We start from the raw sequence: 16,809 nt of genomic DNA, 5'->3' as shown, positions 1-16,809 counted from the left end.
AAAAACCCCTATAATGTCACATTGAAATTACCCTTTCAGTTCCCACCATAATTTATCCTAAGTTGACTACACATCCATTTGCATGTCAGTCGACCACTGACCTATCAATCATGCGGAACACTAGTCCGAAATTCCCACCTGATCATCATGTGACTCTTGTCACTTAGTTTCAAAAATTTGCAAAGCAATTGTTCCAACTTTGTAAATTTAAAATTGTGTGCCCAACATAAAAGATCCAATTTCGGCATTTGGTCAATTATTACTAATTTGTTTATAAGCAAAAGAAAGAATGAATAATTCTTGCTCCGAAAACTTTTCAGACCCAAGAATCATCGACAGTTATTCATGTTTGTCCAGTAATCGAATCTGTTGAGGCCAATCATCATTTGGGATTTGCAGCAATGAAGGCCTAATCATTGTCTGAGGTATCGGTCAGCACTGGTACCCTTGATCTTGGTTTACCCTATTAACTTGTCTTCCTTTTGGTATACGGACATCCTCTTTTCCAATGTCCCATCCGTCCACACTTGAAACACCGGTTTCTGTCGTTGTCTGATCTGTGCACCTGTGCATTTGTATTGCTGGGCTGCATCTCTACATCCCTGAGTTGCCACTGCAATCTCTCGTTGTCTCCTGAAACACGAAAAAATTCTCTGTACCGTCCTTTTTGGGGAGACAACTGGAAATCAGATGGGACAACTGTGACTTTCATTCCTAATTTCGAGGGCAGTTGTGCATTTGTCTCCTCCACTGTATCCTGTATCCTTTTTATTTTAAGTTCTAGTTCCGTTATCCGTTCTTGCTGTTCCCGTTGTCTGGATTCACCATCCCAAAGATGGAATGCAAGCCAGTCTACCGTTAGATTCTGTCTCTTCCTGGCTTTCAATCTTTGTTCCAATCTTTCCAATCGACTTCGCTCAAATGTACCATCTCTTGGAAACTCCTCATCATGTCCCTTTGTCCACAAATACCAATTCTCGACCTGCCTTATAGCTTCTGCACCATAACGGTCGTACATATGATGTGTACAAGTACCTTTTTGTGGAATCTCTGGTTGTCCTTGTGTATTCTTGCAGGCTCCATTTCCCATTCTGCCTTTTATCAAAGTAGCGTTGGATGTGTTGTAGTTTGTTCCTCTAAAGCTTCACTCGTACCTCCAGGAAGGGTCTCTCCACCTGTTCGCACGGTGATTTCCAGAGAATCTCCCTCAGCCGTGGCTTTTGCACAATCCAATCTCACAGATCAGTATTTGCAGATGAGCCGGAGGGTCAGTATGAAATGGGTGAATCCTCAGGTGTCCGCTCTGTTGACGGGGAAATCACACAATGGTAACCGCACATATATATCTGTATATAAACTCACCACCTTGCTCAATATTCCCAGGTTGTCTCCACATTGTTAATATCACGCAAAGATATCAAAGCTTCTTTCTTGAGACCGCATTTTCATCAATCAAACAATCAATATATTCAATTCAATTTATTCAGTTAAATTTATTCTATTAAATTCAATCAATTAGATTCAATCTCAATTAATTCATCAATATTCATCAATAAATTAAATTAATCATTCTGGATGACTCCTTGCATAAGCCCTTTCCCCAATGATGTCAGGACAGGTCCATCCATTGACCGTCACCTCTGGTTCGTACCTCATGTTAATTGATGAATCACCATCCTGTCCTAGGGTCATATCTGACATATTTCCCCATTTTGCCTGGTCTCCACAAATTTTCTTTGCAACCACTAAAGGCAACTCATCCTTCATTCGTGAGACAGCCAAAATGGATGGCAGATATTAAAGTTCATTGGGAAAAATATCTCATCATTTTTCTTTTAATAGTATCCAAAATCTCTTGGCAATATAAATTTCGTAAAACTCCTGAAATAAGACTGTAAAATTTCTTCAATCATGCTAAATTTTGAAACTCCATCGCTTGTAATACCCAATTTATCCCATAGGGCTTGAAAGTTCTTTCCCAAGTTCATGCAGCATTCTGCATTTGAACCCTATGATATCATTCATAATAATCATCATGATTTTATAGTCATGGTCCTATCATAATCATCTATTTAAAACGAACATTTCCTTTATCACCACAGCTATGTGGTATAATCAACAATAGAATAAAACTGTACATAGCAACAGGCTACCTCATGGCCACTTAGTATACCTATTGACAATAAGTCATAACAATATCGAATAATCATTGAACAATTCAAAAATCGCTTCCACTGCTCCAGCCGCAGCATTCGTCATTTTGTCTGCTCGTCCGCATGACCAAAACGAAATAAAGGGAGCTCAACCATTACACAGCGTTTTTAATGGCGCATGCCATAGAAACTCAACGCAATTTCGACTCGGCCAGAAAACGAGCAAATTTTGCAGGATGTTAACTGGAATTAGTCGTGAAAATATATCCAAAATACTCAAAAATAGACACCCACAAAAATAAACAACAAACCCAAACAAACCCAAGGTCGACCATATTACACAATAAATTACATCATTTCAGCATCGTATTGATTGCTGAAATATTCCAGGGTTTATACACACCTCAAAAGAGGTATGCGTGGTGTTGCCCCCTCCCACGTTTATTCCAGGGTTTATACACACCTTAAAAGAGGTATGCGTGGTGTTGCCCCCTCCCACTTTTAATTCCTCATTAAATTCCTCATTAAATTACTTATTAAATTACTCATTAAATTACTCATTAAATTACTCATTAAATTACTCATTAAATTACTTACTAAATTACTCATTAAATTACTCATTAAATTACTCATTAAATTACTTACATAGTTTCAGCATTGTATTGATTGCTGAAATATTCCAGGGTTTATACACACCTTAAAAGAGGTATGCGTGGTGTTGCCCCCTCCCACGTTTATTCCAGGGTTTATACACACCTTAAAAGAGGTATGCGTGGTGTTGCCCCCTCCCACTTTTAATTCCTCATTAAATCGTTTCCATTTAAAAAACATCGCTTTTACTGCTCCAGTCGCAGCATTTGTCACTTTGTTTGCTCATCCGCATGACCAAAACGAAATAAAGGGAGCTCAACCATTACACAGCGCTTTTAATGGCGCATGCCATAGAAACTCAACGCAATTTCGACTCGGCCAGCAAACGAGCAAATTGTGCAGGATGTTAACTGGAATTAGTCGTGAAAAATATATCCAAAATACACAAAAATACACAAAAATACACTCCCACACAAATAAACAACATTTATTCCGTTCAACAGAACAAACATTTCCTCTATCATGACACGCATGTCTTCAAAATTATATGACCAAGAGAAAAAGTAAAATTAATTAAAACTGCGGGCAGTGATGATCCGGGGACCATACCGCTCCATCCTGATTGGACGAGTGCGTGCTAGAGTCGTTAACAACGACAGTCCAGATCCGATTGTTCAAAATTTCAACTCAATCGATCGAAAAATGAACGCAGGGATGCATTTTAAAGGTGCAGTGGCACTAACTGAGTTGCCACGAATATGGCCATGAAATTGCCAATATGGCCATCACAAAATATTTTCCTTAATCAATTGGCTCATAGCATAACCAATCTGCAAGTATTTCATCCGAAGATGTGTCTCTGAGGACTTTTAATTAAATAAGTCATTTATAAATCAACGAGTTAATTTATTAAATGATTAATCAATAAATCAAAATTTTCCTTGACAGCCATATCACTCGGTCAGTGTCATGTCCAAATATCAGCTTCCTTACTCAAAAGGTGCCTGAGTTAATGTAATGTAATTACTGTAATAAGATTACTGCAATTACTGTAATGATTACTGTAATTACTGTAATTACCGGAACTGTAATTACTGTAATTACCTCAGGTAATTACTGTAATGTAATTACTGTAATTTAATAAGCAATGTAATTAATTAAATAAGTACTTCATTAATCGCTAATAATGAAATAATTCCTGAATTCTTATCCGATTCACTTAACATTTTGAGTGTCCCCAAAACGTTGGAGCAAAACGTTGCAACAACGAAAGTAAAACGTTGTAGCGACGTTGTGGAAACGTCAGCAAAACCCAACATTTAAATGTTCACAAAACGTTGGAGCAAAACGTTGCAACAACGAAAGTGAAACGTTGTGGCGACGTTGTGGAAACGTCAGCAAAACCCAACATTTAAATGTTCACAAAACGTTGGAGCAAAACGTTGCAACAACGAAAGTGAAACGTTGTGGCGACGTTGTGGAAACGTCAGCAAAACCCAACATTTAAATGTTCACAAAACGTTGGAGCAAAACGTTGCAACAACGAAAGTGAAACGTTGTGGCGACGTTGTGGAAACGTTAGCAAAACCCAACATTTAAATGTTCACAAAACGTTGGAGCAAAACGTTGCAACAACGAAAGTGAAACGTTGTGGCGACGTTGTGGAAACGTTAGCAAAACCCAACATTTAAATGTTCACAAAACGTTGGAGCAAAACGTTGCAACAACGAAAGTGAAACGTTGTGGCGACGTTGTGGAAACGTCAGCAAAACCCAACATTTAAATGTTCACAAAACGTTGGAGCAAAACGTTGCAACAACGAAAGTGAAACGTTGTGGCGACGTTGTGGAAACGTTAGCAAAACCCAACATTTAAATGTTCACAAAACGTTGGAGCAAAACGTTGCAACAACGAAAGTGAAACGTTGTGGCGACGTTGTGGAAACGTCAGCAAAACCCAACATTTAAATGTTCACAAAACGTTGGAGCAAAACGTTGCAACAACGAAAGTGAAACGTTGTGGCGACGTTGTGGAAACGTTAGCAAAACCCAACATTTAAATGTTCACAAAACGTTGGAGCAAAACGTTGCAACAACGAAAGTGAAACGTTGTGGCGACGTTGTGGAAACGTTAGCAAAACCCAACATTTAAATGTTCCCAATTTATCCCATTAAAATCCCATTAAATCCTATTAAAATTCTCATTTAATAGCAATCCCAATAATTCCGACCATAATTGAAATAAACAACGTCAGAACTTCAACAAAGATATGCAACATCTTGGTTGGTCAATGTCTTTATACTCATTTTGCTTGTCTGTCTACTTTTATTTCCTGGTAACACCTGAATACTTGCGTTTCCTAGTAACACCTAGTTTCCTTGTTACCTCTACCTATGATTTAATAACACTTTCCACAGTTAGACCCATCAAAATTTTTTTTTTTTAATAATCCTAAATTATTCACCTTCATCCGTTTTTCCACAAAACTACATGTGAAAAATGGAGATTTCATCAGTACTTGAAGGTGTAAAAATTTGACTTTGAAATTTTAAATCAACAAGCATTCTGATATGTGCCTAAACTATCAACATCTATTCTGCCATATTTTATTTGGAAGTCTTTTGCTGTCAGAACACAATTTGTCTGCTGTCAAAGGTTAAAGTTTGGCCTCTGTGACTCCTCAGCTAATGGTTACTTTTTTTTTTTTTTTTTTTTTTTTTTTTTTTGGCAAAAACAAATATCTTTTATATTTATCCCATTAAATCTCATATCTTGTCACCCTTTGCATTGTTGAAAGTAATTAATTCCGTAACTCAATATTACCTCTATTTATATATACTAGGGCGTGCCCGCACGTACGTGCTTGCCCGTACGTGCTTGCAAAAAAAAACATGCGTGCAAGCAACAACAAAAACTTTGAAACCACGTGGCAGTAACGACCACAGAACCCCCCTCCTATTTACATGGAATGGTTTGGTCCATTCGCAAAGCCAAAACGAACGACCACAGAACCCCCCTCCTATTTACATGGAATGGTTTGGTCCATTCGCAAAGCCAAAACGAACGACCACAGAACCCTCGCCATTAATATCTATTGTAAGCGTGCCAAATCAATAAGTATCAATTTTTTCTATGAGCCTCGACCAGAGAGTGGTTGCTACTCACAAAACACTCGTCGCTAGCTGTTCCATTGTCTGCCGATTCCCACTCTACTGTTTTTGTCTTATAATCTCCAAACAAGAACAGTACACATTTCCTGTAATTATCTCTCATAATCAGGATAAATTTGGAACAGCCCTTAAACTAACATCAAGCAGATCAATTTTAATATTTAGGTTGAGGTTTCACACAAACTGGTTAACTAAATAATACAGAATTATTATTATTATTATATCTCCGCCTTGGTGACCAGTTTATGTTTTGTATCCCACTGATAGGCCGGATCTGGATTCGGACCTGAACCAAAATCCAATCATTTCGTCGTGTAGTGATGGACCTGGACAAAATTTGATGCAATTTTTTTTTTCCCATCGCCATCTTTCATCATAATTCTGGACCGGCATGAGGGGGGGTTGTCTGTCATGAATTTATTTGTTGATCGAACGAGGTTTGATTTGTCTAAATCCGACCAGTCGTTTCCAAAGATATAAGCCTTTTTGTCGCAATACCATTAATTGGAATGAGGTAAAATATATATATATAAATATAATTCCCTTTCCCAGTTCCCTGTCGCTCGCCGAGTGCTTTGAACAAGTGCAAAAAAGAAGTACTTTATACGTGTCGTGTGCGGGTGGGTAAATGAGTGTACCGGCCTTACACGTCCTGGAAGCAAGTGGTCGCAAGGTGCACACTTGCTCCGTTTGCTTCCAGGTCACAGTAAGGCCCTTTAATAACCAGCGCAAAAATACGTATTTACAGAAATCATTTAGAAAAAAAACGAATAAATTGCTACAGTCGTTTATCGAAATCCCATTCGTGATGGCTCACGCCACCTATATCGCGGCATCGGTGCGCAAAGACGCCCCAGACCACCTGCTCCCCCATGTATGTACACATAACTTCCAAGTTCGTAAATCATATTGGACAAAACAAGACACACTCACCTTTTACTTGCTTGTACAATTGATCTCAGCGGTGCCTCCAGATTGTAGAAGAATTTTGTGTATGACCCACAGGACTCCAATGACCGGACACAGGTTTACAAAAGGTCTGGTTTATTATTCACTTCATTCCATTTACCAAATAATACCGCATTATTCAATGGCTGAGATTAACTCTTTTCCATGGTCCTTTTCGTTCGGCTGATGTTCTTCCGCAGCGCCGTACTCGTTCATTCCATCGTTCCGTCGGGCAGGGCTTCTGAGGACAAGTCTCCTTTACTCAACGTTTGCTCTCGTTTATATCGCCAAACTGGACTTAATCTCCTCTCCGCTAATGCCCCGAGGTCATGCCTGTACCAAGTCCTGGTATCAGCTCGCTCCCCTCCTGCTGTGATTTCCATTTACACAGCAGGGGGGGGTGCTCTAGCCTGGGGCCTTGACCAGGTGTTTCAAGAGATTACCATGTTCATACACATTCTGACACTCATTTACAAACTCGTCTTTAACAGAGTTTGCATGTAAAATGTATCTGCTTTGTTACCAGGTTAATTAATAAGTTACCAGTGCCAATTAATAAGTTACACTGAGTTACATTTCCACAAGGGTCCGAGCCCAAATTTTCTGAGCCCGCACCGAAAGAAACTGGAAAAAGGCAGGAATGCCGAATCAATTTCCTACAATTTTCCAGGAATTCCCAGGAAACGATTTATCAGCAAGAAACACTAGTTTGGGCTATATTTGTTTGAAAGCTTTTCTGAGCGATTTTAAATCTCAAGAAAATTAGGCTTGCACCATCCCTACTCTCTATCAAACGCGGTGTGGCTCAATTGCTGTAGGTGTGGCACAATAAACGACATAGAAGATACCGAGCACTAAAATATTATCCTGAACTTTATGCTGACCGGAACTTTCAGTCGAGTCTTATTAGTCCCCAACTGGTGTACACCAGAGGGACGATAGGTTTGCACTCCGTCCCTCCGTCTGTCAGTCTGTCCGTCTATCAGTCTGTCAGTCCGTCACGCAAAGAACAGTTTTCCGGACTTTTTTTCCTAAAGTCTTAATGCTAATGATTTCAAACTTGGCACATGGTTTCCTCATGATAAGTTACAGATTAAGTTCGAACTTCACGACGTTTAGATCATTTTTGACAAAGTTATGGCACTTTGACTTTTGGTAATTTCCCTCAACAGTTTTCCGGACTATAATTTGGAGTGCGGTCAGTCAAAGCTGTTAATATTCCTTATTTTAACTCCAATTTACATTCTCTTTCCCCTTTTAGTGAGAAGTAGGGGTCTGTGCAACCATTCATAAACCTTATTTGGTGGAAGTTGGATAATTTTTAGCCGAGTTACCTCAGACCGTGAGTTGGTAATTATATAATTCACACAGTGCAATACGTGCACGCTGCTCCACGGAGCGACCTTGGGGGCTTATTTTAACTCCAATTTACATTCTGTTTCCACTTTTAGTGAGAAGTAGGGGTCTGTGCAACCATTCATGAACTTTATTTGGTGCAACTCGGATAATTTGTAGCCGAGTTACCTCAGATCGTGAGTTGGTAATTATATAATTCACACAGTGCAATACGTGCACGCTGCTCCACGGAGCGACCTTGTGGGCTTATTTTAACTCCAATTTACATTCTGTTTCCACTTTTAGTGAGAAGTATGGGTCTGTGCAACCATTCCTGAACTTTATTTGGTGCAAATCGGATAATTTTTAGCCGAGTTACCTCAGACCGTGGGTTGGTAATTATATAATTCACACAGTGCAATACGTGCACGCTGCTCCACGGAGCGACCTTGGGGGCTTATTTTAACTCCAATAAACATTCCGTTTCCACTTTTAGTGAGAAGTAGGGGTCTGTGCAACCACTCGTGAACTTTATTTGGTGCAAATCGGATAATTTTTAGCCGAGTTACCTCAGACCGTGAGTTGGTAATTATATAATGCACACAGTGCAATACATGCACGCTGCTCCACAGAGCGACCTTGCGGGCTTATTTTAACTCCAATTTACATTCTGTTTCCACTTTTAGTGAGAAGTAGGGGTCTGTGCAACCATTCATGAACTTTATTTGGTGCAAATCGGATAATTGTTAGCCGAGTTACCTCAGACCGTGATTTGGTAATTATATAATTCACACAGTGCAATACGTGCACGCTGCTCCACAGAGCGACCTTGCGGGCTTATTAGTCCCCTACCGGTGTACACCGGAGGCACTCCGTCCCTTCGTCTGTCAGTCTGTCCGTCTGTCAGTCCATCATGCAAAGAACAGTTTTCCAGCCTTTTTTCCTAAACTCTTAATGCTAATGATTTCAAACTTGGTACATGGTTTCCTCATGATAAGTTACAGATCAAGTTCGAACTTCACGCGACACAGCGTGCCCTTTCCGGAGGGGCGGAGCCAAGCTGAACAACATATATATATATATATATACGTATATATATATACACATTGATCATTGATCGTGAACCGGAAAATATAATAAATTACTGATATTTAGCGACTCGAAAGGTTCTTTATCAACAAGGTATTTTCTCGTGCTTCTGCTGACCTGTCTGCAAGGTGTATAAATCGAAGTCCCGAGTGCGAATCACAGGTGAGCCCGTCCTGAGGTAATTAGCGATTGGGAACGATTCAGAACCTGTGGGTAAATAACCCTTGGTAATTTCCCCAACAGTTTTCCGGACGACAGACTGCCGGTAGGGGACATGTATCGCAGCGCAATACTCAGAATGCTTGTTATTATCTCATCCGCACAAGGGCCTGGGACCACATTCCACAATGTGGTCAAGGCTAATAGACACCTATTACCACTAATACAGTAAATATTTATTGAAACCACCAGGAAATACTGTAGTAACATCAATTATTGTGTTTTTGTTGATTTGTTAAACTAATTTAAACATCATGACATCGGACTGCCTTGGAAACCGACCAAATTTCATCCATTTCCTTTTCCTAGCCCATCTCGAAACAAGACTTTGTTGAAGTTCACTGCAAGGGAGTGGTACGTGCACCCCAAGTATATGTGTCTGCGTACTGTATGCTAACCTGAGTGTACACGTGGACAGCAGCAGCAGCTACCTGGAAACATTTTACAAATGAAAAGTTGATTGTATTATCACAGAACATGTTTCAAGTATAAATGGATCATTAAATTGCTTCAATCACAGTGGGAATTTCTCAGGAGAGGAGCGGACCAAGTGTAACAAGGTCCGAGTTCTGCTGTCCAGTCGTATTGTTGTCCAATCAGTAGAATGTTCATTATGAGTGACATGTGAGCAATGCCAAAAGCAAGGGGGGGGGGGGGGGGGGGAAAGGTTTTCAAAAAAAAAAAAAAAAAGACAAACGTGACATTTTGACCATCGGGCCTTCATCAAACAGCACATTCATTGATGCGATTGTGATGTTCGTTCTCGCAAGTAAACTTCATATGTAAATGTTATTAGGAATTAACTCTGAATCATCACCCACAATCCTTCTCTGCATCATTCCATCTCCTCCCCAGAGAGACAAAGACAAAGAGTCCTTGGGAGTCGTTGAATACTACGGACCATTTAACCGCAAAGGGTTCCCCCTCGTGTTCTACCCATACTATGGCAAAATGCTGCATGCCGGGTACCTGCCGCCCCTGGTGGCAGTGCGATTCATCAATGCCACGCAAAACGTGCAGATCCGTGTGAAGTGCCATGTGCTGCACAAGGAAGCAAGGAAATGGAGTGCGAGTGACAGGGTCCAACACATCGGGCGCGTCCAGCTGCGCCTCACCGTATCTAACACGAGCGCGGTGTAGGGGGGGACAAATGATGAAGGGCAGAATGTGATGACGATGAAGGGGGTGCTTGGAGAAAGGGAGGCGATTTCAAAGGAATGAAAACATTTTTCTGTGCAGATATTCGTGCTGTGTTCGCCATCAAATATCAGAACCAATGGATGGGAAGTGAAGGCGATTTTCAAATCGCAGGGGAGTGAGTACGGGTTCAACAACACTCGCACTCGGATAGTATTGTGTCCTTTAACAGAAAATCTCTCAACTACAGTCTCTACATTTCCTGAACTTCAACGACACTTGTAAATGTCAAATGCATTTTCAATTCCATTTGATAGTTTCCAAACGATGCATCACATCATCATTTCATGAAGTAAAGTTATGAGTTCATTCGGCAATAAAAAGGTTCCATTTAATACTTGGTAAGTGCTGATGAATACTCGGTATTGATGTATTAATTTACTTGGTTTGAACTCTAATAGACCAAACTCAGTGGTGTCCAGACCAGACTCAATCCAGTCAATAGACCAGAGTCCAGTCCATAGTCCAGTCAATAGACCAGTCAATAGACCAATAGACCAATAGACCAGTCAATAGACCAATAGACCAGACCATAGTCCAGTCAATAGAGTAGAATAGTCCAGTCAATAGACCAGTCAATAGACCAATAGACCAATAGTCAATAGACCAATAGACCAGACCATAGTCCAGTCAATAGAGTAGAATAGTCCAGTCAATAGACCAGTCAATAGACCAGTCAATAGACCAGACTCAGTGGTCCAGACTCAGTGGTCAGACCAGCCAGACTGGCTGATGAATACTCGGTATTGATGTATTAATTTACTTGGTTTGAACTCTAATAGACCAGACTCAGTGGTGTAATGGTTGGAGCGTCTGCTCTGAGTCTGGCAGGTCGGCGGTTCCAACCATGACCGTGTAGCGGCTACCGCTGGGTTTTCACAATCGCCTTGCACCTATCAAGGACGCGGAGCGATCACCATGCCGGGCTCGTCCAGGACGCCCGGGCAGGCCTGCGCTCAACTTGCCAGGCCTCGGTCGGGACGCCCGGGCATGCCCGGGCAGGCTCGCCCTCAACTTGCCAGGCCGCAGCCAGGACGCTGGGCCACGCCCCCTCTCGCCTTTCCTGGGCAAACGCTCCGGGATAATATGTATATATATTGCTGCCCGATAAACGGGCTTTTCAGAGTGCCTGAGTGTTTGGTTTGATTAAAGCAACTCGGATGAATTCCAGCTTTTTGTCGCGTCCATTCTTCCGATCGACGTGGGAGCCCCAGCTCCTTCATTGGTGACCTACCGACATGGACACGGCAGTCGCCCTTAAACTGCCTACCTTCTGGGAGGCTCACGCGGCGGTTTGGTTCGCACAGGCGGATTCCCTGTTCGCCCTGCGAGGCATCATGGCCGACGACACCCGCTTCCACCATGTGGTAGCAGCGCTCGGTTCGGCCACCGCGGCCCGCGCCCTGAGCCTCCTCGAGAGCCCGCCAGCCGCTGACAAATACGGCGCGATTAAGAAGCTTCTCCTCGACGCTTTCGCCCTCCCATCGGCGGAACGCGCACGGCGCCTGCTCGACCTGCCCGAGCTCGGCGACACGCGCCCTTCCGAGCGAATGGACTACATGCTTTCACTGCTCGGCGAGCACTCTCCGGCATTCCTGTTCCGGGAGCTGTTCCTCCGTCAGCTGCCTAACCCGGTACGCCTCGCCCTGGCAAGCACGACGATCACAGATCCCCGGGCCCTTGCCAGAGAAGCCGACAAGATCTCCGCCGCAGGACAGCGCATCGCAGCGGCGACATGGGACCCACCGCCGTCCGACGCAACACCCATGGCGCCCGAGCACCCGGCACGGTCGACGACCGAACTGCCGACGCAATTGGCGGCCACTACACCGAGCCGACCACCTCCAGCACGACGACCGGGGCCTCCACCTGACCAAGCGTGGTGTTACTATCATGCCAGGTTCGGACAGAAGGCCCGGACATGCCGACCCCCGTGCACCTTCGGCAGGCCGGGAAACGGCCGGGCCGGCGTTCATTACCAGCCATGAGCGCCGGCCACACGGGCAACTTACTGTTCATCACGGATAAAGCGTCCGGACGGCACTTCCTGTGCGACACCGGCGCCCAACTGAGCGTCATACCCGCCTCTGACCAGGACAGGCAATCCGCGGTTTGCGGCCCCTCCTTGGTTGCGGCCAACGGATCGACCATCCGCACCTTCGGCCCGCGCAACGTCACCCTCTGCTTCGGCGGCCAACGCTTTGCTTGGACGTTTGTAACCGCAAACGTGCCCATGGCTCTGCTAGGCGCCGACTTCCTCTGCGCACACGGACTGCTGGTGGACGTCCAACGGCGTTGTTTAATCAACGCCGAAACCTTCAGCTCCCTGGTATGCACATTGAGCAGCTCCGCGCCGACCGAGCTGGCATGCGCCGTCCCGGCGGCGAACGAGTTTGCTCGCCTGCTCACGGAGTTCCCGGCCCTCACGCGGCCGACGTTTTCGGCCGTCGCAGTACGGCATGGGATCGAGCACCACATACCAACCACGGGCCCGCCGGTCTATGCCAGGGCCCGCCGCCTCGACCCAGCCAAGCTCGCCGTGGCGAAGGCCGAATTCGACGCGTTGGAGCACCTCGGCATCGTGCGGCGCTCCAATAGCGCGTGGGCCTCGCCACTGCACATCGTGCCAAAGCCGGGGGGTGGATGGCGCCCGTGTGGCGACTACCGCCGTCTCAATGACGCTACCACCCCCGACAGGTACCCGATCCCGCATATCCAAGACTTCTCCGCCCGTCTGGCGGGACGGGTCATTTTTCGAAAATTGATCTCATACGGGGATATCACCAGGTACCTGTCAGGGCGGCCGACGTCCCTAAAACGGCAGTCATCACGCCGTTCGGCTTATTCGAATTCTTGCGGATGCCGTTTGGTCTCAAGAACGCGGCTCAGGCATTCCAGCGCTTGATGGACGGCGTGCTGCGTGACCTGCCGTTCCTTTTCGTTTACCTGGACGACATCCTCGTCGCCAGCACGTCCCGGGCCGAGCACCTCCTCCACCTCCGAACACTGTTCGGGCGCCTCAGCGAGCACGGCCTCATCGTCAACCCGGCCAAATGCCACTTCGGCACGACGGCCGTTGATTTTTTGGGCCACCACATCACCAAGAATGGGGCCGTGCCGCTGCCAACCAAGGTCGAGGCCATCACCACGTTCCCGCATCCCCGCACCATAAAGGCCCTGCAGGAATTCCTGGGAATGGTGAATTTTTATCACCGCTTCGTGCCCCGCGCTGCTCAACTCATGCGGCCCCTCTACGAAGCCCTCCGGGGCAAGCCGGCCAAGCACGACATCGCCTGGTCCGCAGCAATGGATGCGGCCTTCCAAAGCTCGAAGCGGGCCCTCGCCGACGCAACACTGCTCGCTCACCCGTTGCTCAACGCTCCCATCGCCCTCACCACGGATGCCTCCGACTACGCGGTGGGCGCCGTACATGAGCAATGGGTGAACGGGGTTTGGCAGCCACTCGCTTTTTTCAGCCGGCAGCTCCGGCCGAACGAGCTCAAATACAGCACGTTTGACCGGGAGCTCCTCGGTCTACACCTGGCCGTCCGCCATTTCCGCCACCTCCTGGAGAGCCGACCTTTTACGGCGTTCGTCGACCACAAGCCGTTGGTTTATGCCATGGCCAAGGTCACGGAGCCGTGGTCGGCCCGCCAACAGCGCCACCTCTCCGCCGTGTCGGAGTTTACCACGGACATCCGGCACGTCGCCGGCAAAAACAACGCCGTGGCCGACTGTCTTTCCCGGGCCAGCGCGAACGCGGTCCACCTGGGCGTGGACTTTGCGCTTATGGCGGCGGACCAAACCACCGACACCACGGTGCAAGCCCTCCGGGCGGCGGACACGGGCCTCCGCCTGGCCGACATCCCCTTCGCGGACACTGTCCTGCTCTGCGACGTCTCCCAAGGCCAGCCTCGCCCCATCGTGCCCGTCACCTGGCAACGCCGCATCTTCGCCTCCCTCCACGGCCTTTCCCACCCGGGCTGGAAAGCTTCCCAGAAGCTGGTGTCGGCGCGATTCGTCTGGCACGGCCTTCGTCGGGACGTCCGCGATTGGACCAGCACCTGCACGGCCTGCCAACGGGCCAAGGTCCACCGACACACCCAGGCCCCGCTGGCACCTTTCACCGTGCCCGAACGACGTTTCGACCACGTCAACGTGGATCTGGTGGGCCCCCTCCCCCCGTCACGGGGGTTCACACACCTGCTCACCATGGTGGACAGGACCACCAGGTGGCCGGAGGCCGTTCCCCTCGTCTCCACCACCACCGCCGACGTGGCGCAGGCTTTCATCGCCACCTGGGTCGCCCGCTTCGGCGCACCGACGGACATCTCGTCAGACCACGGACCACAGTTCACCTCCGAGCTGTGGGGCGCGGTCGCCCGCAACCTGGGGGTCAAGCTCCACCGTACTACGGCCTACCACCCCCAAGCCAACGGGTTGTGCGAGCGATTCCACCGCTCCATGAAGGCCGCGCTCATGGCCGGCCTTCAAGACGGCGGTTGGGCCGACCGGCTGCCGTGGGTCCTTTTGGGCCTCCGCACGGGCCCCAAGGAGGACCTCCAGGCATCCACCGCCGAGGTTGTCTATGGCCAGGCGCTACGCGTCCTGGGCGAATTCGTGCCCGACGCTACCAGTCCCTGGTCCGCAGCTCACCAGCGCTCGGACCTCCAGGAGGCCGCCCGACGGTTTGCCCCCGTGCCAACATCCCACCACGGTGACCCCCAGTCCTACGTCCCCCCAGCACTTCGCACAGCGGAGTATGTTTTTGTGCGTCACGACGCACATCGGGGGCCACTCCGGCCGCCGTACGACGGGCCCTTCCGGGTGCTGCGACGGGACGACAAGTCGTTCGTCATCGACATCGGCGGCAGGTCGGACCGGATTGCGGTGGACCGCCTCAAGCCGGCGCACGTGGACGTCGACCACCCACCACGGGTGGCCCTTCCGCCGCGGCGAGGCCGCCCCCCATCCACGGTGCCCCCCACTCGACCGCCCACCACCACACCGGACCCCCTCCCACGACCCGCCAGGGGTCGCTTCGGCCGGGTCATCAGGACCCCCCTCAAATTGACCCTGCCGGTGCAAGTCGATTCTGGGGGGACGTGTGTAGCGGCTACCGCTGGGTTTTCACAATCGCCTTGCACCTATCAAGGACGCGGAGCGATCACCATGCCGGGCTCGTCCAGGACGCCCGGGCAGGCCCGCGCTCAACTTGCCAGGCCTCGGTCGGGACGCCCGGGCAGGCTCGCCCTCAACTTGCCAGGCCGCTGGGCTACGCCCCCTCTCGCCTTTCCTGGGCAAACGCTCCGGGATAATATGTATATATATTGCTGCCCGATAAACGGGCTTTTCAGAGTGCCTGAGTGTTTGGTTTGATTAAAGCAACTCGGATGAATTCCAGCTTTTTGTCGCGTCCATTCTTCCGATCGACGTGGGAGCCCCAGCTCCTTCAACCGAGTCATAACAAACACTAAAAATTGCCCCATGGCGGACTGCCGGTTTTTTCCCCGTGCTTTCTGTGAAGATTTAAAAATAAATTATCTCAATTTGAGGAGAAACCATCGTTTTCAGCCTCCGATAAGGGATGGATCCGGAAGGGGAGCACAACCCCATGAGACGTTGCTGTCCTGATGCATCATACCAAATTTGTTCCATATCGGTCCGGTAGTTTGTTTAGTCAAATGTTAACGGACATGCGTGGTACGGACGGACGGACACCAGGGCCCACCCAAAATGGTATGTCCTGCCTCCTTGCTTAACACTCAGCCTTTAAAAAAGGATAGAGCATGGACAAACGACCATAGGTTGCGGACCATTGCACAACCTTGATGGTATTACTGGGTGGTGTTAGATAGTTGCCAAGCCATTTGTATCACTGGGAAGTTGTTATTATTCAAAAAGACCTAAATAATTAAACATACAAAGTTCATTGGAAAGGCTTTTATTGTTCAGGTTTGATGAAATGTTTAACATCACCACCTCCTCATATTAAGGTTTCCACGAAGCTGGCAAGATTGACAGACCTCGATACCAGTAGATATCTCAGTACGTTGGGTTCAAAATAGCTTTTTTAAACTTTCCTCCTTGTAGACGGGTCAATATAC

At 47.2% G+C, this 16,809-nt stretch overlaps 2 protein-coding genes across 8 annotated transcripts in view; one reads left to right on the top strand and one right to left on the bottom strand.

The window, feature by feature from the left end:
* The window catches only part of ATP1B1 (ATPase Na+/K+ transporting subunit beta 1), a 34,870-nt gene extending 23,833 nt beyond the window's left edge, over nucleotides 1-11,037 (top strand). Inside the window, exons 5-6 of the mRNA XM_068113719.2 lie at nucleotides 9,815-9,859; nucleotides 10,361-11,037. Of these exons, the coding sequence (XP_067969820.2) occupies nucleotides 9,815-9,859; nucleotides 10,361-10,645 (330 nt within the window). The 3' untranslated portion in view covers nucleotides 10,646-11,037. The remainder of the gene's footprint in view (nucleotides 1-9,814; nucleotides 9,860-10,360) is intronic.
* A 5,593-nt stretch (nucleotides 11,038-16,630) lies between these two features.
* The window catches only part of NME7 (NME/NM23 family member 7), a 52,497-nt gene continuing 52,318 nt past the window's right edge, over nucleotides 16,631-16,809 (bottom strand). For 4 of the 7 annotated variants that reach the window (XM_078776599.1, XM_078776601.1, XM_078776598.1 and 1 more), the window contains one exon: nucleotides 16,631-16,788. The gene's annotated coding sequence lies outside the window, so the exon portion shown is untranslated. Of the gene's footprint in view, nucleotides 16,796-16,809 lie in introns of all 7 variants that reach the window. The other 3 variants (XM_068113712.2, XM_068113711.2, XM_068113713.2) reach the window with 1 other exon arrangement.

Source organism: Myxine glutinosa, chromosome 4 (genome assembly GCF_964187855.1).
Source record: "Myxine glutinosa chromosome 4, kmMyxGlut1.1, whole genome shotgun sequence".
NCBI lineage: Eukaryota > Metazoa > Chordata > Myxini > Myxiniformes > Myxinidae > Myxine > Myxine glutinosa.
This window is presented reverse-complemented; position numbering and strand designations above follow the sequence as displayed.